The sequence below is a fragment of the Gopherus flavomarginatus genome, chromosome 6 (assembly GCF_025201925.1).
Source record: "Gopherus flavomarginatus isolate rGopFla2 chromosome 6, rGopFla2.mat.asm, whole genome shotgun sequence".
Classification (NCBI taxonomy): Eukaryota; Metazoa; Chordata; order Testudines; family Testudinidae; genus Gopherus; species Gopherus flavomarginatus.
This window is the reverse complement of record NC_066622.1, coordinates 71,849,018-71,872,427: the sequence shown is the minus strand read 5'-3', so window position 1 is coordinate 71,872,427 and position 23,410 is coordinate 71,849,018. Positions and strand designations below refer to the sequence as shown.

General features: G+C 46.6%; 2 protein-coding genes across 5 annotated transcripts in view; one reads left to right on the top strand and one right to left on the bottom strand.

Moving 5' to 3' along the window:
* WDFY4 (WDFY family member 4) overlaps window positions 1-23,410 on the bottom strand; it is a 257,556-nt gene that overhangs the window by 54,706 nt on the left and 179,440 nt on the right. For all 4 annotated transcript variants that reach the window (XM_050959877.1, XM_050959876.1, XM_050959875.1 and 1 more), the window contains 6 exons: window positions 21,616-21,701; window positions 20,450-20,512; window positions 6,559-6,601; window positions 4,640-4,759; window positions 3,480-3,597; window positions 1,701-1,810 (listed from right to left, as the gene is read on the bottom strand). In XM_050959877.1, coding sequence (XP_050815834.1) covers window positions 1,701-1,810; window positions 3,480-3,597; window positions 4,640-4,759; window positions 6,559-6,601; window positions 20,450-20,512; window positions 21,616-21,701 — 540 coding nt within the window. The remainder of the gene's footprint in view (window positions 1-1,700; window positions 1,811-3,479; window positions 3,598-4,639; window positions 4,760-6,558; window positions 6,602-20,449; window positions 20,513-21,615; window positions 21,702-23,410) is intronic.
* On the top strand, window positions 11,447-18,621 carry LRRC18 (leucine rich repeat containing 18). Its single transcript, XM_050960325.1, has 2 exons — window positions 11,447-11,685; window positions 17,322-18,621. Exon 2 carries the CDS (start codon window positions 17,422-17,424, stop codon window positions 18,190-18,192), a length of 771 nt encoding a protein of 256 aa, XP_050816282.1. The 5' UTR covers window positions 11,447-11,685; window positions 17,322-17,421; the 3' UTR covers window positions 18,193-18,621.

Genomic DNA, 23,410 nt, shown 5'->3' with positions numbered 1-23,410 from the left:
CTCAGGCTGCTCAAGTCTGCTGCTCTCCTGACTGTACCTGGGAGTTAGCAGTCGCTAAGCTGCTACAGGATCAGGTATACGTGAGGAAAAGACAATACCAGCTCTGATTCACATGCATCAGTGCAAGACCAGAGGAATGAAGCACCTGGTGAAACCATTCAGTGGTTTAACCGGATCCACCTCAAGGCAAAATTTTGGATGCTTATCTAGATCTCAGATGCTTTTGGAGCCACCTACCAATCACACATGAATGCAGCCACGCAGACTGGTGGCTTGTTATGGATAAAAAGCATCCCGGTGAGCCAGAGCAGCATTTGTAGTTTACAATAGTGCTAAGTGCGCCCCAGTCACTGATGACTGCTGCTAACATATGGTTCACAGAACACCGTGGAAAAGCATGGCCTCAGGTGATTCACTAGCCCATTGCTCACTGCTAGGAATAACCAATTTCATGGGGTTTATTACTTAATTAACACAGCACATTATTTCCATTACCTCATTAAAAGAAAAAAAACCAAAGCAGAGCTGCAGCAAAGCAATTGGAGAGGGATGCGGCCAGTCCTCCTCCGCCACACAACAGTCCCTGGGCACCCGAGAACCACAGCCCGAAAGCTCAGCCCAGATGCCCTTGATCAGACTGTACCATAAAGACATGCAGATGTCAGTAGGAGCTGCCCTAAAATACCTTGTCCCAGGTCCTCTCCTCAACCCCAGGTAAACAGCATCAAAATTCCAGGTGCATAGCACTGAACTGCAAGGACCTCGCTGTCCTTGACGGTGTGACCCCAGCCACTTGTTGAACAAGATGCCCTTGAATAAGCAGGCCCACGGGCCAGTTCAGCCAGGGAAGGTCAAAAGGAAGCTCCTGAGACAAATGACATAACCTCTTTCCTCAGAGTTCGCTTTACCACCAAACAAAAGGAGTCATGTCCAGGCACAGCAACACAAAAAAACCCTCACCAGGTCTTCTTGTCTGATTCCTTAGCTCTTGTGGTGAGCTCAGGCTTTGCCTTATAGAGTTTCCCAAATGTGGGCACTGCCTTCCCTGGTCATGTGACCTCCAGATTTTCAGTCCTGACTGGGCAAACTACATTTCCCATCATGCCTGGTTTTAGGGTATGCATCCACTGCAATAAAAGACCTGCAGCATGGCCACAGATGGGCCTGGTCAGCGGAAAGGGGTGGGTATCAGAGCCTATGCTCCAGCCCAAGCCCAAACCTCTACACTGCAAAGTTTAGCACAGCAGCCCAAGCTCCATGTGCCCGAGTCAATTGACCCGGTCTCTGAAACTTGGTGCTGTGGGTTTTTTAGTGCAGTGCAGATTTATCCCTACAGGCTCCAGGGGGCATAACAGGTGCACTGGGAAGGATGTGTAAGGCCCAGTACCAGGTACCGTCCCATCCCAGTACACATACGTCAGGGTATTGTGATGGATAATCTAGGCTCCCCTGCCCTACGACTGGACCCTCTGTTAGAATATAATATATACACACAGCTCTGATCCTACTCCCATTAAGGCTTTGCCAGTGAGTTCAATGGGAACAGGATGGGGCCTCCACCAATCCCAGACTTCACTTGTGAAACAAGAACGAACGGGCAGCTCATTAGCCAGTGGCTGGAATCAGCTCTCGTGTTCCACGTAGCATAGAAGAGCTGAACCTATTCCGTATGAGAGAGGCTAAATGCTGTGTCCTTTTACCTGAAGAGCGCAGAAGGTCTGCGTAAATGGCTCCAATCGGACCAAGTATGAAGCTACTATGATGGCCGACGAGTAGTGGGTGCAATAGTGACATTGGGCCGACGGGTCTCCTGTAAATTAGAGGTAATCGGGTCTCAGTTTGAAACATTGCCATTTGAAGGAACAGCTGCAAATTACCACAACACAACTGTGGGGGACAGGGTTTGAAAAATAGGTGTGCAAAGATCCATGTGCAAGGGCATGCCAGATGGGATTTGGGCACACACAACCAGGCAGGTACACTGCAACCTGGCTATGTGTGCATACCCCCTTTACATGTGATTGCATACACTTTGGATGTAATACTGGAGGGAAGCAGAGTCCCCAAAGGGTCTATGTGGCTCACCCTGTGCCTCTTAATGTCCCTGGGGTCCTTAGGTGCTATTTTGTTGCATTTGCAAGAGGGTTAATCCCATAATGATCAGCCATGTGGCCACATAAGGACTGGATGGAGTCCCATGTAATCCCTACAGCCCAGTGGATGATGCAGATACCAGTGACAGGTGCCTTAACATTTGTGGAGCTAGATTCCGAATGCCCTCCTCCTTCAATGCCATCCTGCCTGCTCCTCCTCCATCCCCCCAGTGCTTAAAGTGCACCAGTTCAAAAGGGGTGCAGACCTGGCAAATATAAAATGTCTACCTCTGAACCGGGCCCTGGCGGAGCGCACATTTCAGCCCTGCCTCTTGAGGTACAAGCAGCCAGCCAGAGCTGCTGCAGGAAGCAATTTTCCCCTTCCCCCAGGGGCCAAGGCTATTCTTGGGGGTGGAGGGGAAGAACCCAGCAGCTAGGGTGGTGCCTTCTCCATCCCCTCCTGTGAGGCCTTTACCCTTCTCCTTCCCCCTCCATCCCTGCCTGAAAGGGGGAGAGGGGACCTCGCTGTGGCCTGCCAGCCTGAGAGGGGGCTGAAGAACCCCAGGAGCTGCAAGAGGAACAGTGGTGAGGCTAAATCATAGAATAGAATATTAGGGTTAGAAAGGACTGCAGGAGGTCATCTAGTCCAACCCCCTGCTCAAAGCAGGACCAATCCCCAGACAGATTTCTTTTTTACCCCAGTTCCCTAAATGGCCCCCTCAAGGATTGAGCTCACAACTGTGGGTTTAGCAGGCCAATGCTCAAACCACTGAGTTACCCCTCCCCCAAAGGGCAGAGCAGATGAGGGGGCAGGAGGGTTGGGCAGGTGGGGGGCAGAGTTGTTGTGGGATGGGAAACAGGCAGAGGTGGTGTCTTCATTTTAGTAGAAAATGATAGCCTCTCCCCCGCAACTCACAGACATTTTTCAGCCCCCTTTAAGCTCTGCACCCCATCCCTATTCTCTACCACATCACCCTGTTCCCCAGCAAAGCCCCACTCCCCAGGGGCCAAATTGCCTCACTTCCCCCAATCCCCTACTGTACCTATCAGCCAGGATGTCTGCAAGGACCCTCGCTGGGCAGGTGGCCTCTGCTGCTAAGCCCCCTGCCCCAATACTGGTCTCTGGCCTGAGGGTGGGGATGGGACCTAGCAATGCAGGACACATCAGGATGGCGGACACGCAGGACGGGGAACATCAGGATGGGAGTCACTCCTTGTAGGAGGCACATCCCAGGAACCTGAGGCCCTCTCTCTTCCGGTTCTCCCCAAGCCCTAGAAATCAACTGGTCCTCTCGCAGGTGACATCTCCCTAAGAATTAACCCAGCATTCAAGGGGTTCAGTGGGAGCTGGATTTGTGCTTCCCGTGATTTTCCGAAAGCACTCACCTTCACTCTTCTCCACCTCATGGTAGCGCTGGATAAATTTGCGTTTCCTTTCCAGTGTCTGAGCTCCCATGGGCTTAGAAAGGTCTCGGAATGTCTGGGGGCTAGCAAGGTTCAGCATCTGCAAGGCAAACATCGGGGATAGGGGAGCAGCTGAACTCTCCTGGAACCCCACTGACCAGGCTCAGCTCTGTGACCTGCCTAGCTGCATCGGCTTAGCTGCGTCAGCCACACCTGCAGCTAGGGGAATTTGCTGAGCTTGGTGCTCACCCGTCAAACCTGGTGTGACGCCCTCGCCAATATGCAATGCCTCCCTGTTACTCTGTGGGAACTGCGTTAAACGGTGCAGGGTGTCAGTATGGCCATAGCAAACTGGGAGACGCATCACAGGAAGCTATGTGTTGGGCAGGTATAAGCTGGTAGAAATGATGCCCTCAGTCCCTGGGGAAAGAGAATGAGCCCTGCCTTCAGGCATCACCCCTTTGCTGGTTGGTTCATGGAGTGACCCCAGCATATAGTGCAGAAACCGCAGCATATCTGCCTTTCTGGGCAGAGGTTCAATGCTACCAAGATCCCCCTCCCAAGGGAGAGGGAAAGATCCTTGGAAGCAGAGGGCATGTGCCTCTGAGAGGGCAGTATGTGCAAGGAGCCTCTCACCTGGAGGGTACGTTCACACTGCAATCAGGACAGCACGCATAGGCATACACGTGCTAGCTTGGACTGAGCTAGCTTGCAATACATAGCTATGTAGCCATGATGACACAAGCCAGCTACCCATGTCTCTGTGGTCCCAGACAGTACTGTACTCGGGCAGCTGGCTCATGCTGCTGTGGCTACACTGCTATTTTTAGTGAGCTAGCTCAATCATAGCTAGATCGGGTATGCCTCAACGCGCTGCAATTGTGCCTCCCGATTGCTGTGTAGATGTACCCAGACTGGCACAGCCTGCATGAAGGGACAAGCAGCAAGCAGTACCTGCTCTCAGAGGAGCACAGGGCCTGCTCCCTCCATAGCCCACTCTCTGGCACAGTACAGCCCTGGCTTGAGACCTCAGGAGTGGGTTCTAGAACTAGGCCCACCCCAGCATTCACGTCAGTGAAGAACCCTTTGCATGGCTTCTACTGCAGAAAGCACAGAAAAACTACTAAGCACAAAGAGCTCACCTGGGAGTGGTAATCAGCCAAGATCCAGGGGAACACAGGGTACTGCATGAAGTCATTGTATGTGCGCCCCGCCAGCGTGTTCAGGTACATCAGGTAGTCGAAGTTACTGATCTCTCTCTTCTGCCACGTCAGGGAAAAACCATCACAAACCCCTAAGGTGAAGCTGCTCTTGGCTCTTGGTTAATCAGTAAGAGCCAACCCCACACAGTCTAAACACAACTCATTAGCATAGCCAGTCGGGACATGGGAATATTTTTACTGGTAATTAAAAAGTTTCTATTTTCTCCAGAATTTTTCCTCACAAAGCTTTTGGGTTTTTGGTGAAAAACATCAACAGAAAAAATTGGTTTATGGGTTTTCGATGAAAACACGAAAATTGCCTTCAAAATTGGGCATTTCCAATAGAAATTTCCATTTGGACAAAAAAGCCCGTTTTCATTTAAATGTTTTGAATAAAAAACAGTTACCAGCTCTACTCACTACCCAGAGCCACTGCACGGTTTTTGGTCTTTCAGTTCATTGTGAATGGTGCCAGAGTGACTGTCCTGGCAAGTGAAGCCCCCTTACTGGGGACTAATTCACAAAACAAATACAGTCTGGAATTTGACAATGCAAATTTCCCACACATTGTCCCCTTGTCCCCAGTGTGCACAGGGCAAAGTGCCTTGAACCTGACTTGGAGAGACCGCCTCTCTGGGTGAGAGGGGAGTTCATTCCTCTTGTGATCTCTGTGCTGAAATGCCAGCAAGGGTGCCAATTGTAAGGGTAGTTCTTGTGATGATTATTATTAATATATGTGTTGTGTTAGCACCTCAGGGGCTCAGTGGCACATGCTTTGTTAGGTGCTGTGTGCACACACATGCCCAATCATTGAGATCTGGACATCTGTGCTCTAGAAACTGGACTGAACCCACCAGCTCATTTTGCATGCATTACAAAGAGCTCTCAGCTGGTAACAATGTTCAGATAGTAGCAATGCCCATTGGCCTGGATTCTGAGCCATCGGAGACAGCAGCTGCTTTTAAACTTTGGAAGCATTCTCAGAACTCCAAGGAGCCCCTGTTCAGCTGGGCCACAGTGTTATAAATACTATAATCAATCAGCAACCTCTATTCAAATCAGCACAAGCCTACATCAGTCTGCTACTATTCTATAATAATCAGTTCACCAAAATGTTAAATAAGTTTTCTCATTGGATCTTCTTCAGACTATGTAATTTACATATTGGCTGAAACCACTAAATGCTCTAGTGTTATATGTATGTAACAGGGAACTGTATTGCTTTCATACGGTTTGATGGAGAGCCAAACACACAATTGTTTTATTTTTATCCATGTGCAGGAGAATCCTGGCAAACACCCTGCAGAGCCAAATGTGATAGAGCCCGTGGATTTCTACATTGTCTTCCATGGCCATCAAGATCTTTATCAGAGGTGCGTAGCCACTGGAAGCTACAATCCAGGCACTCAGCTGGTGTAGGACGGTGTCACTCCAGTGAAACAATGGAGCTTTGCTTATTTACATCTGCTGAGACCTCCTTCTACACATCCCCTCATCTAGACTAGAGTGGTCATCTTAGGCATCACTGCAGCAAAGAACTAATGCCCGAGGTCCATTGAGCCTAGTGTCCTGTCTCCAACAGTGGCCAGCACCAGCTGCTTCAGAGGAAGGTGCAAGGAATCTGCAATAACCCAGTGTGGGCTAATCTGCACCCCATGAAGGGTCTCACCCCAACCCCAAATAGTGAGAGATTGACTCTAAGCCCTGCAGGATGAAGTTTGTCTTTTTAGCAGTATTGCTGGGGTTCCTGGTACACTTCAGTAGGGCAGAGAGAGTTGGTCCATCCTTTTCTTTCCTCTCCTAGGTACTGACATGGTTTTACTTATCAGAGAGTTAGCCAGAGATGTGTCTACATTTACCTGCCACTTCTGGAGCATCGTCTTTTCCCCTCCCGTGTTCTTCCTGCATGAAACAAAGTTTTTATTGTCACCATGTGCTTCAAAACCACTGGAGAATGACTAAGAAATTACATTAATATTCCAATCCCTGCCCTGGACCCCAACTTCTTTTGAATATGCTTTTCTCATTAACAACGTCTATTTCCCAATCAATCTTCATATAAAATTTCTGCTTTCCCACCCCTGTCACTTTGGACCTACAGCAGTTCTGAACAAATGGTTGCCAGGTTTGTGTTTTTTCTATTATTTTTAATAATGAGGAAAATGTATTTTCCTCCCTCCTTGTCCTCTTCACTCTCATAAATGCTCAGCAACTTTTGTTCATTTTCAAAAAAAATAGCCCTGAAGAAGATTACAAGTTGGAGAAATTTCAGCCCAAAAGATGAAAGCATCAAGAGTTCTGAGCAAATTAAAACAAGATGTAGAATATATTCAAATAGTGGGGAGCTACCAAAACAAAGTATGTTGTTCAGTAGTAGTGCCCTCAAACCTCTTACCGTGGGCTATGCTCTTGTTAAATCCAAAAAGTTAAGTAGGGTAGTGTCTGGTAGGTTCTTGGACGGATGTCACCTGCCAAGGTGCTGCCGTGTGGTACTGCCAATTCAGCTGAGCAGCAGGAGCCTTTTCTTATGAGTACATTGCTGCAGCATGGTGACCCTCTCAGAGATAGAATTACCAACTCCTCAGAAATAAAATCATATGTTCTAGCTCAACTCCAGCTATGGGCTTGAAACAGGAATTACTGGGTGACGTTCTCTGGCCTGTGTTTCATGCGAGAGGTCAGAGTAGATTACCATAATGGTCCCTTCTGGCCATAAAATCAACGATTTAGGAGAAAATCTAGAATTTTCTACTTTCACCACCACTTTTTATTTAATGAATTATCAGGAATAAATCCTTGTAACATGACCCTAATGATTATATAATTGGAACCAACCAATTTCTTTTGTCAAATAATTTATTCATCCTCCCTCCCTCCCTCCCTCCCTTCTCCCCAAAAAATACAGCTTTGGATTGAATTTGTCAAATAGGTTTGGCAAAAGAAAGAAAAGAAAAGAAAAGAAAAATTAAGTCACAATGTTTCATTTTTACATTTACTAAATGAAACATTTTGATTTTTGTTTCAAAATGAGGTTCTGTTAAAAAATAGCAAGATTTAATTACCAAAAAAAGGTAAAAAACACTCAAAAATGAAATGAAACATTTTGTTCGGTGTGAAATGAATTTTTCCTTAGACTGAAAAATCAATTATTCACCTAACCCTCTCTCTGTCATTATGTTGCTGTATAATTTCTGTTGGACAAGTGAATGTCTCAGAATTAGTATTATTTGCCTGTTGCTTAGATAACGTTTTTAGAGCAGATTATGGGTTAATCTCATTGAACAAACAATAAAATCTAGGACTGATTCTGTCTCACGACCTAAAACTCATACACTTCTTTGTTTAGTTCCCCTGCATGACCAGCCAATCATAGGTTAAGTTTATAGCAACCATGCACGCAAACAACGAGTGTCATTCACATCTGATACGGGAGGATGGATCTTGGCTCTTTGCCCTAAAGACAAGAGGGTAAATGCTGCTCTCCGTTACATGGTGTAAATCAGGAGGGACTCCACTGACTGCAATGGGATTACTTTGGATTTGAACCACTGATTCTGAGTAGAATTTGGCCCAGGAATTTAGGAATTCTAAAGTAGCAAATTGGGGTACTATAAATACCTGCCATTTGTCACACAGTTCTCACGTTCCTATGTGCAGGTTTTGCAGAATTTTGTGCATCGTCTCGGCTAGCACATTCTGGAAGGGAGGAAAGCAGACTGTATGCTACGAGAGGGGGAGAGGGGTTAAGGAGCTTGCCTATGGTCAGGTTATGAGGCTGTAGGGGGATTGGATTAGGGAACCTGTCACGGAGGGATCAGGTTGGGTTTTAGCAGCTGGCAGGCAGGATTGGATCAACCTGCTTCTCATAGGGGTGGATGAGAGGGCAGGGGTGCCCGGGCTGCTGGCATTAATCAGGGGTCCGTGGTGAACCCTTTGGTGGGGAATTGTGAAGGAGCTCTGCAACGTATGAACTTGCTGCACCCCTCAGTCCTTCAGAGTTTTAAAGAGGCACCACTCTATGGGGGAGATTAAAATATTAGATATTGCAATCAATTGGCCAAGTGTACATATATTTACACAGGTATACCACTGCCTTTTAGTGGATAGAAACAGAATTGTTAAGCTGTGTGTCATAGGTCCTATATTCCTAACAGCTAATGGGGATTCTCTGGGGGCCACTTAGACCTCTGCCTGTGTCACACAGTTCTAAGTGGTTGCTGTAGAATTTAAAGAGATTGAGAAGTCAGCCATCCTCATGGAGGTATTCAAAGGTAAGTCTAGATAGTCCCATCTCAGGCATATCCTGTTGGGATGTAGAGGGCTAGACTTGATAGCCCCTCCCAGTCTCAAAGATTCTGGAATTCTGTGCCAGAACATGATGACTCACAGAGGTCAGAACTTTGACCACAGGCCTGGGATGGTCAAGACAATTCCTCCCACTTCCCTGACCATCTTTCATCAAACAGCGTGTCTCCAGCCAACATCTCCCCAGCTAACACAGTGCAGGCTGAGAGTAGATCAGCAGCAGCTACCACAGAGCAGTGAGTGCACTTAACACAAAATCCAGGGCTAATGCTGAAAAGGAAAGGGGGACAGGAGCTTTATAAACATAAATAGCTGAACTTTTCCAAGGGGGTGAGTTTACATGGATTCAACAGAAGTGTCCATCTACTGTATGCTATTTCTAGGGTGTTAACCACTGCAATATCTGAGCACCACGTATGTCTGCTCACGATGATTTACCTTTGCCTGGGCCATCCATGGAGTGATTAATTAATCCCTATCCGATGAAGATCAGCCTGTGGCCTCATTCTAGTTACAGCCAGCCAGAGCTCTCTGTGCATTAGCATTGGGTAAAGCTCAAAAGGTTTCATCAAAGCCCTGGGGTAAAATTCTGCCCCTGTTGAAGTCAATGGCAAAACTCCCACTAATTTCAGTAGGGCCAGGATTTCACTCCTGTTGTTTTTACTCAACTATCTGAAGTTCTAAAGTCTGCAAAATAGGGTAGGAATTCTCATAAGCAGCAGCTTCCTTGAGGAATTCCCAGTATTTACCTGCTCAACATTGAGTTGAGAATACTCTACAATCAGACCTTTCCCTGGAATATCAACAATCCAACTTCTGCTTCCTGCACCGACCAAGAAGAGCAGAGGTGCATGGAAATAATTGCTTTCCCTTTAAACTTAGCCAGCTTTTCCTCAAGCCTCAGCAAGGTTCAGTTTAGGTGACACAAGGGCAGTGATGCAAGGTTGCTGTTATTTGACTGTTCCAGTTTACCTGTCCCTGATATTCTTCCACCACTCCAATGATGGAGGGAAAATATGGAATATGTAAATAATAAGAATAAGAATTTAAAAGCTTGAACTTTTGTAGCACCTTCCACCTGAGTATCTTGTAGTGCTTTATGAACATCAGTCAAATTAGCCTCCCAACCCTTCCCTGAGAGTTAGGGAAATATCATTCCTATTTGATAGGTGACAAGACTCTGGCTGTATTCCCGAGTTGGATAATGACTGCTCTGTACCTCAGTTTAACTCTTCACAAAATGAGGGTCATGCTATCAACCCACCTCACAAGGCTTAACTCATTGAGGTTTAACTCATTTTGGTCAGACTGTGCTGAGACCCCTGAGTGGTACAAAGGTATATCTTATATTTACAGAATGCCTTTGACACCACAGGCCTTTTACAAACTGATACAGGCATAGGGGTACCTTTTCCACTACTGAAATGTAGCATCCAGTGCAGAGACGCACAGGCAGTCAAGTATACCGTGTACACCATAACTAGCAGTGGGATGTAGGTGGACTATATTCACCGGTGTTGGAACCTGGCAACTACACCAGCGTTAACACTAAACCTTTTCATGCCCAGACCATCCTGGGATCTTTAATGACTACACATTTCAAACAGTTCCCTGGTTTTACACCTCACGTGAAAGACAGCACCTCCGGTAGCCCCTTGCACAACATATTTAAATTACAGCTATTTCTTTTCCTCAGTGATTTATTGGTTCCACTTTGAAGCCATCATACCCGGCCACGGGAAGCACAAGCTTGTTACCCTAGGCCTAAGAGAAGAATTATGGTAAATTCACATGTCATAATAAGAGAAGCTTCCCCAGGGAGGCATAATGGAATGAATAACTCTGTTCCGAGGGGATCAGAGGCAGCTGCATACAGACAGCAGCTCATACCAACTGCTGCAGCATTGGGGATACTTTGTGGTCATTCTCTGTGCCATGTCTACTCCCTGCTGTGTCTACTCGTCTAGCTGGGTTGCCATGGATCAACATAGGGGATGGCATTATAAGTGTTGTAAGATCAGAACTACACATTGCAAACAACTCTCACCTGCACTACAGCAGAGTCTGATGAAATGGCCAAATAACTGAAACCCACAGCTAACGCACCCAGCTAACAAACAGTTCAATTCCCTTCTCCTTTCCTAATCCAGTTGCAATGGTCTCCTTCTCTGCATAAATCCACATCTGACATTTCCAGGACCTGCATGCTGCTGAGTCCTTTCCGGCTCTTGTCTGAACCTGCATGTTGGAACAAAACATTATGCTAATGATCTCCAAGGACCTGGGATTCTGGTTGCTTAGGAACAAAAGTTTCACAGGCTGTGGAAGGAGAGTTGAATAGGGTGACACTGTAGCTGGGTAAGTCCTTAGAACACTTCCCCCCCACCCCCAACACACACACAAACAATGATTTCTTGAAAGGTTGCCATTTAAAAAAAAAAAAAAAGGAAGTCTGACTTTAGAATTTGCAGGCCTGTGGAAAGCAAATCTGCCCAGGCTTCCCCAGCACACTGGGGTTTTATTTACAAACCCAGGAGAAGGACTAATTCACTATTCAGAGAAGACTACATAGAAGACAACTGCACACTGACAGAGCATGGAAGCTCATTCTGCTGCACAGACAAAGCAGGCAGCTTGCGATGTGTATGCGCCTGGCGTAGATGCTTCCTAGATGCCAGCCGGTAAGATCTCAAACAGCTCTATACAGCACCGTCGCAATTCCAGAGACTTGTTTAGATGACATATTCTTTACGTTTTTCGGGGGGGGGGGGTGTGTGTCAGTGTTTGTGCGGCAGGTTAACAGGGTTGTTCTGAAGCAGTGTGGAAAATTAAGGGAATTTAAAGGGAGCTGCAGTTCCTGCTTGCAAACAGGATCCATTTAATCTAAACCAGTCCCTGTTAGCAGAAACCACGTTTAAGAGAGTCAGTGAATTAATCTCTCCTTCATATTAAGTTGTAGCCGACAACAAGAAACAGTAAGCAGGAAAATGAATCCTACTATGATTTGCAGTACCTGCCAGCTAGTGCGCAAAGGGTATAATGCAAAACACAAACGGCACCTGGTTTGGCTTTTGATCTTGTATCAATCTCAGGTCAGTCTATAGGCCCAGTCACTGTAGCGTCTAGGCACAAAGCAAACAAGTAGCTGATCTCTTGTATTTGGCAAGTCTAAGTTACCACACACGAAAGGGAAAGATTTATCCATGGGCTCCGTACCTGTATGGCTATTATTTACGTAGCACCAGCCATGTGATCCAGTTATGGATATGTCATCTGCCCCAAGAAGATGAACTAAAATCAGCACAGGAAGGGGGATGGGAAGAGACCAAAGAAGATGGAAAGGAAGTAGTCCTTAAAGGCCTTGAAAGATACGTACAGCTGAGTGAGCCTAAGCAGTGTCAAGTGGTAGCTAAGGTCAAAGGTGGCACAGAGGGGAAGGAGCAGAAATGCACCCCACGGGATTTGTGGGAGATGAAGGAGTCTTGGTGTAGAGGAGGAGTCACTGCCACAGCCAGAGAAAGAGCATTTATTGAGCAAGCTCCAGAGACCAAGCCAGCACTGGGCTCAGGGAGCCTGATGTGGGAGGAGACTCTTAAGTGGGGAGACCTCTACGAAGTACTCTGTGGGAGGTGACTAGGCAGAGGGGCTGATTCCCCCAAGCGCTTTGCTGAGAAAGGGGAGACTGGTGATGGGGCAGCACAGAGAGCATCAGGACCAAGAGAGAATCTGCATTCTCCTGGTGGCTAGGGACAGTTCAGCTCCCACTCACCTATCAGAGGGGTCTAAGCAGCTATGTCATATACCTGGCCCTGCACAGGGGCTGGGAAGGAACAAGGAGTCCCCACCCATTACACACCCTGCATCATAGTCCCAATGCTTCAGGGAGCATAAGGTCTTTTCCCTTCCTGCACCACCCCAAAGGAGGCAGGGCCAAGGTTCTAACCTAAACACACACCTTATGCATCAGGTGCATCCTGTGCATCACCGTTCTGCATGCAACAATGGGGAGATAGGTTTGACAACAAAGAAGCACAACCACCCTAGGCAGTGCAGCTCCGCACCCTCTGCCACTCAGCCCTGTGCCTTAAAGGCCCAATCTAGCCAGGGAATATGGATAAAAAGGGGTTTTATGGTCAGGAGCTTCGTTGGCAAGTCAGCACCTCCAGCAGTGCTGCCTAGGCCCAGGTTCCACATTAACTCAGAGGGAGAACACAAAGGATGATCAAAGAAAGAAAGTTTGCTAAAAGAAAGTTCCATCGTGTTCCCGATTCTTTGTTCAGGTGGCAGGGCGTGAGTCTCCAGCCCGAACTCTCCAGCTCCTCCCCAGGAGTGTAATTGTGATATTGAATATTTATAATTAACAGCCACCACAGGCTGTCCCCTGCCATTCCTGAATTTTTAATGTCAATAGCTAAGGAGTTGGAGCCCTTTTATTCAGCTCGAACCAGACCCAGACACGGCTAAAGAAGCTCCCATTATCTCCAACCGCAGACTTGTGAAAGGCTGCTAATTAGTTTACCATGGGCGGAGAGGAAAGCTTTCCATCCCATTTGGGCTGCCTCCTTACCCCAGAACTTCAGAAGAGCTCTAATGCTCAGTCTTGCTGGTGGGTTCAGAAATCACAGTTGTTGTAAGTATGAAACTCAGCCATTACGTTACTACAAAGGAAACATCTCTCAGAGATTCCAGATGCTCCCTGGAGCTAGTTCCTGTGGTGGGGATGCACGCAGGGGGAGGAGGGGGCATATTGCCTTTTAATTGAAGCAATGATGGGCCATATTTTTTAAGATGCCTAAAGATGCAGATAGAGACCTAAATACCTTTACAAATCTGAACCCAAGTACTACCCATGTTAACCCAGCGCGTGTCTTTGTCCCCCTCCGAATCACATAATGCAGTTCATGAGTCAGCTGCTGCCTTTCAGCGAATGTAGCTGGTTCTTTAGCTTGAGCAAATGAGGCTTATGCATCCAGCCCCCAAAGGTCACAAATTCAATCCCTACAAATGACCCAGCCAGAGGCATCGATGCACAGGCACCCAGAAGAGTTAAACTGGATTCATTATTCAAGTAACAGCCACAGCCACCTTCTGTCTGCACTCTGGTTCCCTCTACTGTTCCCAAAGATGGATAGCACCCACTAACTCCTGCTGTAGTCAACCAGCATTAATGACAAGGGGCGGGGATACAGAGAGCCTCTTTGCCTGGGTGGGACTGGAACCCGGAGTCCAAGTGAACACTAGCATAGAAGTCTGCAGCAGAGTCCACAGGCTGTGCCTGAAGGGGGGTTGCTAGCTGCATCTTTCATTGCAGTGTAAGGTGGGCCCTGCCACACACAGCTCCTTGCTGCGCTGATTGAACCTGTCTTGTGCTACAGGAGGCTCGGAGATCTCTCATGTGGCTGACACTGCTCCCCCTGCACAGTCAGGAGAGGATTTTGCCCTAATTTCTTACAGGAATCGGGTTTGGCTGTTAAAATCTCTTATTGTCAGGAGCAGCATTCAGGCTGAATTAGTCTGGGGGCCAGACCCTGCCCGTAGCAATGCCTATGTAACACCACACACGTCAGCAAACAGCTGTCATTGAGGGCAGCATCAGCCTCTCTCCATCCTCTCTTTTGGGCACCCTCCAGCTACTTTCGTGATGGTGCAACAGAGAGATGCCTCCAAGGCAGCTCCACAAAACTCTCCTCTGCTCAGCCAGGCAGGCAGGCAGTTTCCTAGCATGAGGGGGCAGCAATGCAGTAAGGACAAAGGCCTGTCTTATTGGAAATCAAAATGGGAATAGAAGCCCAGCCCTAGAGGGGCAAGTTTGTCCTTGGATGACTTGCTAATACCCTACTGCACAGCCATAGTGAAGGCTTTGCCACGGGGGTTGGGGAAGGATACCAGAGAGGCAGCACTGACATCCTACACAGGATCCTGGGTGACCCCTTCTCCACAGCCCATAAGGATCAGCTGGGTTGGGAAGCCACACTGCCTGCCTTCTCTGGAGGCCCTGAAAGCCCTCACCCTTGAGGAGATAATTTGAGGGAAACTTGAAAGGTCAACTTGAAAGTCCCCCTCCTAGAGCATCCAGGGTCCGGGTACCACCCCCTCCTAGCCTCTCCCCAGGACAATGCAGCTTGGGCCCAGAGCTTGGACTCGGCGGTGTTATGAGTAACACAGGGAAGGATGAGGCCAAAATTCATCTCCTACAGTCAGTGGAGTGTCACTAGGGATGAACATGGCTCTCTGTGGTTATCCTGACATCATCCCTTGCTCTCCTTGGAGATTAACTCCACCCCCTCTCTCCTGGGCTAACACCAATACATACACTTTGATTGCTGGGATATGGGAGACCAGAGTTTAAGTCTCTGCCATGCCATTGACTTCCTGTGTGACCTTGGGCAAGTCCCCTAGTCTCTCTGTGCCTCAGTTCCCCATCTGTACAATGGGGATAACATCTCTGCCTTACCTCATAGGGGTGGGTAAAGATCAATGCAGTAAAGACTACCAGGGTAGAGAAGCATAATAGATAGATAGAGTGATGGGTGTGTATGGGGCTAGGCTGATAAAGGCACTGAAATCTATCTAACACTATTAAAAATAAAAGTGGTCAAAAGATGCATTCAGCTCTCAGCAAGATTGAAACCTGGTGCTGTTTCCCAAATTTCCTGAACAGTCTGTCTCACTTCCGAAGGCCTGGCAGGGTGCGCGTGACTGACGCAGATACACTGCCTTTGCATTGTTTTGGGCTACGGCATATAATTGAAAGGAGTCGATATGTCTTATCTTCAGTCTGAGCTCCCTTTTGATGTACTTGCACATGATTAATGAGTAGCCAAAAAGCCTGAAGGGTTTGTAATGAAGCCTTTCTAATGGAGAAGTGTATTGTAGACAAATCCATATTGCTTCCCAAACAATCATTCATCAAAGCCGTGATTTGACTCTTTACAATTAAATGTAGGAGCACCCGGATCAGCTGGAGATTAGCCAGCCGTAACCTGTGCTCCTCTCAGCTCCCCAGCAGCTACAGTCACTGCCGCTCCTTGCCAGTGAATTCTCCTATTTCTTTTACTGCTGATGTGTATTGTCAGTTACCTTTGATGACCTCACCTACTAATGACATCCCTGCGATTGCAGTGTATTATTAGCCACCTAGGCCTCCGTTCAGCAAAGCCCTGAATGGGCTGGATTTTCAGAAGTGCTCCACAATTAGAGGTAGATGGATGTTCTGCCTTATGGGTTTATACTGCCGACTGTCACCATAGTATCTGGGTGGAGAGGTCTTTGGAAAATCTGCCCACCGGTGTCACAATAGGTAGAGCCAAAGGTTTCCATTGACTCCAACGGGCATTGGATCAGGCCTTATAAGGGTTTTATAGCCTTTTCTGTTGCCCTTCTGTAGCATCTCCTCTCAGCTGATCTCAAAGCATTTTGAACTGCTAGGACACTCTTTCCTGTGCTCCCTAGGGGTATGCTCTACCTGCAGCGTCCCTGCTGGGCAGTGCCATCTCTCTGCATACAGGAAGGGCAGCTGTGGGTGCTGTTTAGGGAACACAGGCATTCTTGTCTTTAAAAGTCTCTTTTATGGTCCCAAGGTAACAATTTCATTGTAAAGCTTTAGATCAAATTGTGTCTAGATGTACGTTGGCTGTAGCACTGTTAAAGTCAATGGAAATGGGAAGGTGTACAAAGTAGCGTCGGATTTAGCTCTGTTATTATGTTTACTTTGACGACGACTCAAGGCCCCAGTTCAGCAAAGCTCTTATGCACGTGCCTAAAGTACATAAGTGCTTTGCTGAGTGGGGGCCTAGGGCCCAATCCTGGTCCCTCTGCCCAGCCTTTGTAACGAGGCTGCATCGAGGGAAGAGGGCGCTGCTACACACTTGCTGTCTAAGGAGTATGTATGGCCAATTGGTCTCCAAAGCGTCTGATCTAATTAATACCTTTTTGAGCGATGGGTTTTTCTGAGATGAACAAGTGCCCCCTGGGGGCTGGACTGAGACCCACCACTTATTTCACACAGGCCACCAAAGAGCTAATGGATGGCAATCATTTTTATCCCCTATCAGCACAGGCTGGACTGAAACCAGCACCCTAGTGGTGAAAGGCTCCAGAGTCCCCATACTCCATCACTAAAACCATGGGACACCACAGACCAGTGGTTCAAAACCTCCTCTGCACTGGGTCATGACCCCGACACATATGTATGACACTCTTGGGAATCATGCCCTCTAGGTGGAGAACTCATGCCCCTAAGGGAAATGTTGTGACTTTAAAGAGTCCAGTGGTTATGTGTTAACTTTTAACAAGGTCACTTTTTATTCTGAACCAGGGTTTAGCAGCAAGCAGCCTCAGAAGATTTCACTTGGGCCCCTCCATCTGAATACTCCTTCCTGACATAATCTGACCTATTTCTCTTCCCCAGCGGAAAAATGGCCAAGGGGAAAGCAAAAGGCCCCAAAGGGAAAAAGGTCACCTTGAAAGTCGCCAAAAACTGCATCAAGATCACGTTTGATGGGAAACGCCGCCTTGACCTGAGCAAGATGGGCATCACCACCTTCCCCAAGTGCATCCTCAAGCTGGCTGATGTGGACGAGCTGGATCTGAGCAGGAACATGATCAAGAAAATCCCAGACTTCATTGAGAAGTTCCAAAACCTGCGTTGGCTGGACTTGCACAGCAACCAGATCGAGAAGCTGCCGGAGACGATCGGCATGCTCCAGAACCTCTTCTACCTCAACATCTGCAACAACAAGCTGACCACCAAGAGCCTGCCAGTGGAGCTGAGCCAGCTGAAGAACCTGCGCACCCTCAACCTGGGCTTGAACCAGATCAACAATCTCCCCACCACCCTTGGGGCCCTGAAGGAGCTCCAGGAAGTGGGCCTCTTTGACAACTACCTGACAACCATACCTAACAGTGTTGCAAAGCTCCCCAAGCTCAAGAAGATGAACGTGAAGAGGAACCCCTTCCCCCAACCAACAGAGGAGGAACTGTTAATTGACACCATCAAGCGCATCGAAGCCCTGTACTTGGTGGATGAGAAAGACTTGTGTGGCCCCTGTCTGAAGAGGTGCCAGGAGGAGAGGGACAAGCTGAACAAGCTGAAGAACGCAGTGCCCACCTCTCTGAGGAAGCCAAACTTTTCTTCCCTCATGACGCCCAACTCCACGGCAAAGGATAACCAAGCGGAGTGGCGGTGAAGGTGGCAGTGTCACAGAGTCTGTCCATCCAACTCTTACAGCGTCCAGCCCAAACCAATAAACAGCTTTTCCCCTTACCGCAGTTTTCTTCATTTAAGGGTTTGCTCAGTGTTAGGTGGAGAGGACCTGCTGTTTCTCCTAAACCAGTGAATGGGCCCCAAAGCAATAGAAGTGCAGAAAAATAAAGGTGAAAGAGCATGCTTGGTTCCTGACTTTTATTTACCAGCAGATACCATGGGCCAGATCCTGACTCCTGTCCCACCTGCTTTGGGGATTTCTGCAGTGTAATTAAACCTCCAAGTGACATAGGGCTCCTGTAACCCTTCTTCCCCCACCAACCAGGGTCAAGAAACTGCTTCATCAAGCCTATCAGCAACTGTCCTCAGTCCCCTGAAGGGCTGTGACCAGTTAGCATGACTTGGAAAACCCTAGGCCAGACAGGCATAAAGGTTGCTCAAAATTTCCTTTATGGCCCTGAGCTGTACTGGGCAGAAGGACTGGTCTCCAGGATCTGGCCCAGTATCTACCAGTTTTGTACAAGACCATTGTGCATGGAGAAAGCATTTCCAGGTAGGAGGATGTTCTCTCTAATCCTTCACTTAAGCATGTGGAGTCTGGTGTCTGTCAGCTCACACTACAGCGTGGCCCAGAGAGAGCTGTGCCAAGCTTCTATCCCCATTCCTCAGAGGGAACAATGTAGAAGAGGTCCTCTCCCCTCAAGGGGATAACATTCCAGGCAGATCCTCATGGGGACTAAAAACCCTTTGTGCTCAACTGTGCTTCCAAGATTCAGACACAGGCAGAGTAAGGCTCCTTAAACCTCAGCAAGGATAAGGCCTAACACAAGTCATACTTCTCTTACCTACCCTTGAGCCCAACTCCAGCCCAAAGGTCATGAAGACATGATCCGGGAGGGTTCGGAAAATTACTGATTGATGAGTGTTAGGAAAACATAGAATAAATCTATTCCTACAGCACCAGCCCTTGGGCTGTTTCATTCTGTCTAAAGATATCAGTCGTCCAGTACAGAGTGGAACGTGCTGCTCCATACTGACTCTAGGATCTTCTTTGGGTTTCTCAGAGACCCACATTAGTCCCAACAGGGCTCAGCCTGGACCGGGACTGGTGGTACTTGTCTTAAGCTGCCTTCTCGCTCTGGAGTGTCAGCTTTCAAGTCCAAAAAAGTAACTCTGTAACTGTAAATCTAAAACCAGTGATCTGAGAGTAACCAATGGAGACACCTATGTGAGCCTGACAAGGATGAGGGGCAACTGCTCAGAGAGGCACAACCTCTCTCATCTCAATGGGCTGCTGATGCTCGTGCCCCTTGGTGATCATTTATGTCTCAACACTGTTAACTATTTGGGACCCCTCCACAACTTAAAAGTTGTTCTCATGGCTCTGTACTAGTTTTGGTTCCCTTTCAGGAACAGCTTTAGCCATTTGCTATAGTGTACAAAGCTCTGCATGGTCTGGGGCCCAGTGACCTGCATTAGAACCTGGGAAGAGGGCAAGCAGGAAGTAATCGAAGTGGCTCTTCCTGGGAGATTTCCAGCCCAAGCAATCTGGTGGATTAAGAGAATCGTCCAAACTTCTGAGTGTTTATCCAAATCAAAAGGAGCTGTCAACCCATGGGAGGGTCACCATGAAGATGCCAATTAGGAGCCTAAGAAAGTATTCCTTGGGCATCCAGCTCAAGAGAAGTTCTGGGTACGCAGGTATTCAGGATCAGCACAGAATACTCGCCCAGCCACATCACTCTGTGCTTGGAAATAAACCCACTTGGCAAGGGGCAGCACATTGGGATTTCTATTGTGAAGCTGTTATAGTAGGTTCTGCAGCATCACTGTGCACTAGGCACATCTGTCACTGTCTGCTCTAACTGCCCACTAAAGATGCCATTATGCAGCAGCATTATGGATTAGCTCTCTAACCTCACATCATAGACTGTCTGTTCCCTATTCTTCCCCACACTAACCATCTACATAAGAGTTTACCAATAAAGTCATATTAAGAAGATAATCATTATTAATTAACTATGGATAACAGCTACTTAATGCATCCCTCATGCCTTTGTAATGAAGATATTTTACAGCCGAATGCTTTGGGGAGATTTTGGGATGCCTCTGAATACTCGAAATAGGCTTTAAAGGGAACAAAAAAAGTCAATTTATAGTGTCCTTTGTTAAAGTAGAACAAAAATTACATTTACTGCAGACAACTATCAGAACGATTGGGAATGATTCCGGCTTATTACCTTATATTCAGGGATTCTTCAGTTATTCCTTTTGCCTTCAAAACAGGTTGCAACGAACAAAATCTAAACAGAGAGGAGAAAATAAATCAACATGGTCTTTAAAAGACCATTACTTGTAATAATCACTGAGGTTTAATCCCAAATGATGCCAAAGCACTTTACAAACTGAGACCCCTTACAGTCAGGACAGCACTTCAAGTCAGTGGGACATCTGCGATGTTTAAAGTTAAGTAGGCATTTACATGCTGTCCTGGATAGGGATGGTCTTCAGCTTAAGTGCTTCCTGAATCGATGCCTTGAACTGATATTCAGTCAACAAAGATAAGAAGAACTTCATCCATCACTAAAATGCTGTTGCTTCTGGGGTAGAATCTGGCTGCCGGTTAATTGCCAATGGCTATACTATGCAGCATTTTAGGGCAGGTTTCCCTATCTAACTGAAACAGCAAGGTGAATTGAGATAGGAAGAATGGTTCAGAACCTGCAGTTGTTATTTAGGCAAAGTTCCATTGGGCCTACGCATAAATTTTAAGGCCAGAAGGGATCATTATGATCCACTAGATTAAATGATCATAATGATCAACCTAGGCCACAGAATTTCACCTGGGAATTTCTGCATCATGAGTGTTCTGCCTTGGTAAGGACAGCCAAATTATACCCAATATTATTACCAGAGTTGCAGTTTTGCCAGGCCATCGTGGTTAAATTAAAGTGGCTGATAGAAAGCAATGTGCAAATCATCCACTTTATACTCTAACGTCAGCAAGGGAAAACGACACCAGGACAAGGCAGCTATAAAAGAAAAGCCTTCTCTCCCAAACAAAAGCGCCACTGTTTAAAAAGTCATGTCAGCTCTATTTATGCCAAAGATTTAAAGTAAAGGCCAGAGAACCAAACTCATCTTATGTACCTAATACTAAAAAATCATAAGCAATGCTCCAAAAAAATTACAGCTTAGCAAGGGGAAAATGACATTGGCCAGAAGAAATTATGTTTTTCATGCTTAAGTGGAAACATCCAAAGACCCAGGAGCTGCAATTTTAGAGTGAACCCTTAGGGTCGCTGTTTGGGAGACACGTGAATGGAGGGGAATGGTGCCGCAAGCGTAAAACAATACCAGCTGCTGTGACCTTGGTGCTAATACGCCAGACTGAAGCAGTAATTACCTCTTAAAGGCTTTATTCCTGTCGCTGTCGTGGAAGACGAGAAACTTGGAATAGCCGTTTTTGAAGAATATTTCCAAGGCGATCTCCTGTAAGGATAAACCATTTGCACCGTGGAGACCCCCGGAGCAAGGGGTGAGCATAGCAGAGAGAAACGTATTGTTTGCCCAATTTTACATGGTTTTCAGCACTAAGGGCCAGATTTTGTAATGAGCTCTGTGCGGGTGGGAAAACAAGGCGTGACATTCACAATATAACCAGCCTATGAGAGGTGACTTTCACAATATAGCCAGCCCAATATGCAAGGTCCAACAGGCTGGAGAAAGTTCAAGAAGCAAACGCAAACTCCAAACCTTTGGCCCATCAACTAGTTAAAACAGCTCTTTTACCAAGAAAGTTCACCCCTTCCTAAACTCTGAATCAAGCTCAAAGGAAAACCTATGAGACACCTCCTCTAAATTGGGTGGAGTTTATGCTATTATTTAGAGAATCTTTTAGTGATTAAAGTTGCTGTCTCCCCCCCATGATATAGACAATTTGTTTATAAACCTATTATTTATGCTGGGCCAGATCAATTTATTTTTTCCAATGGCTATAGTAAAAGCATTAATACTATTTATTATCTCCACTGCAATAGCACCTACGAGTCCACTGTGTGAGGTGCTGCACAGACGCAGAACAGACAGCCTCTGCCCCAAGTGCTTACAATCTAAGTATAAGACAAGAGGCAATAGGAAAGCAGTGATCGCAACAAACAACTCACAAATGCTCTATGGCAAGTTAAGGGTCTGATTCTGAAAGGACTTCTGGTGGGATTCTCATTGCAAGATCAAGGCTAAAACAGAGTGAACTGAATGGGCAACCTTGATGTATTTCTACTAAAGGCAAAGGAGTTACAGCCATAATGACTGGAGCCAGAGATTTTTTTTTTGGCTGCATAGTAAATTTATGAAAAAATGCATTGGGGGGGGCACTAAGAGTATTCCTACATTCGGGTTGAATCTGGCTAGAAGTTTTGTCTGAAAAAAAATTAAATGATTTCAAAACAAAACATTTTGACATTCCGAAACAGAATGCGGTTCTGTTGAGAAATGTAGCTAATTAAAAGAAATAGGTGAAAAACACTTGAAAAACAGCCTGAAAGGAAATGAAACGTGGGCGAAAAAAACATTTTTGGGTCACACAAAATGATTAGTTCTACTCTAATTATTTTTTAATTTTTTCATTTTGACCATAAAATAAAATCCCAAAAAGATTCCTCTTTCAGTTTGAACCAAACTAATTTTTTTTTCATATTTTTCGAGTTGTTCCTCAAATGGAAAAATCCATTATTCACTCAGCTCTAGTAGAGGTTCAGGTTCACTAGCTGAAAAGTTATCCCACAAGAGTAGGAGCAACAGAGCTCTGTGTTTTCCTTCTTTGGGTGTGTATGGGAGCTGAGCACTATTGAAAATGGGCCCACTTGTTTAGGAGCTTAAATCAGGATTTAGTGGACTGATCTGAGGCACCTATTTTTGAAAATCTTGGCCTCAATTATAAGGGACACGTCTCCACAGCAATTCTTTCCTGGTAATACTGATTCAGTTCCTGAGAAGTCATACAGTGGAATAACAGGGCTAATGCTTTGGCGAGCAGGGACAGAAGTTTCCAACATCCACGGCTAGCAAAGCAGAGATGGGGACAAGAGCAGTAATGTGGGAGTGGAGAAAGTCCAATCCTTAGGCGTTATAATGCAAATAGTTCCTGGCAGAGGGAGTGGGGGGGGCATGGGGGTCATGTTCGCCCCTGTCATAGCATT

Coding starts and splice junctions, on each gene's coding strand:
- LRRC18 (XM_050960325.1), top strand. CDS start 17,422: ATGGCCAAGGGGAAAGCAAAAGGCCCCAAAGGGAAAAAGGTCACCTTG.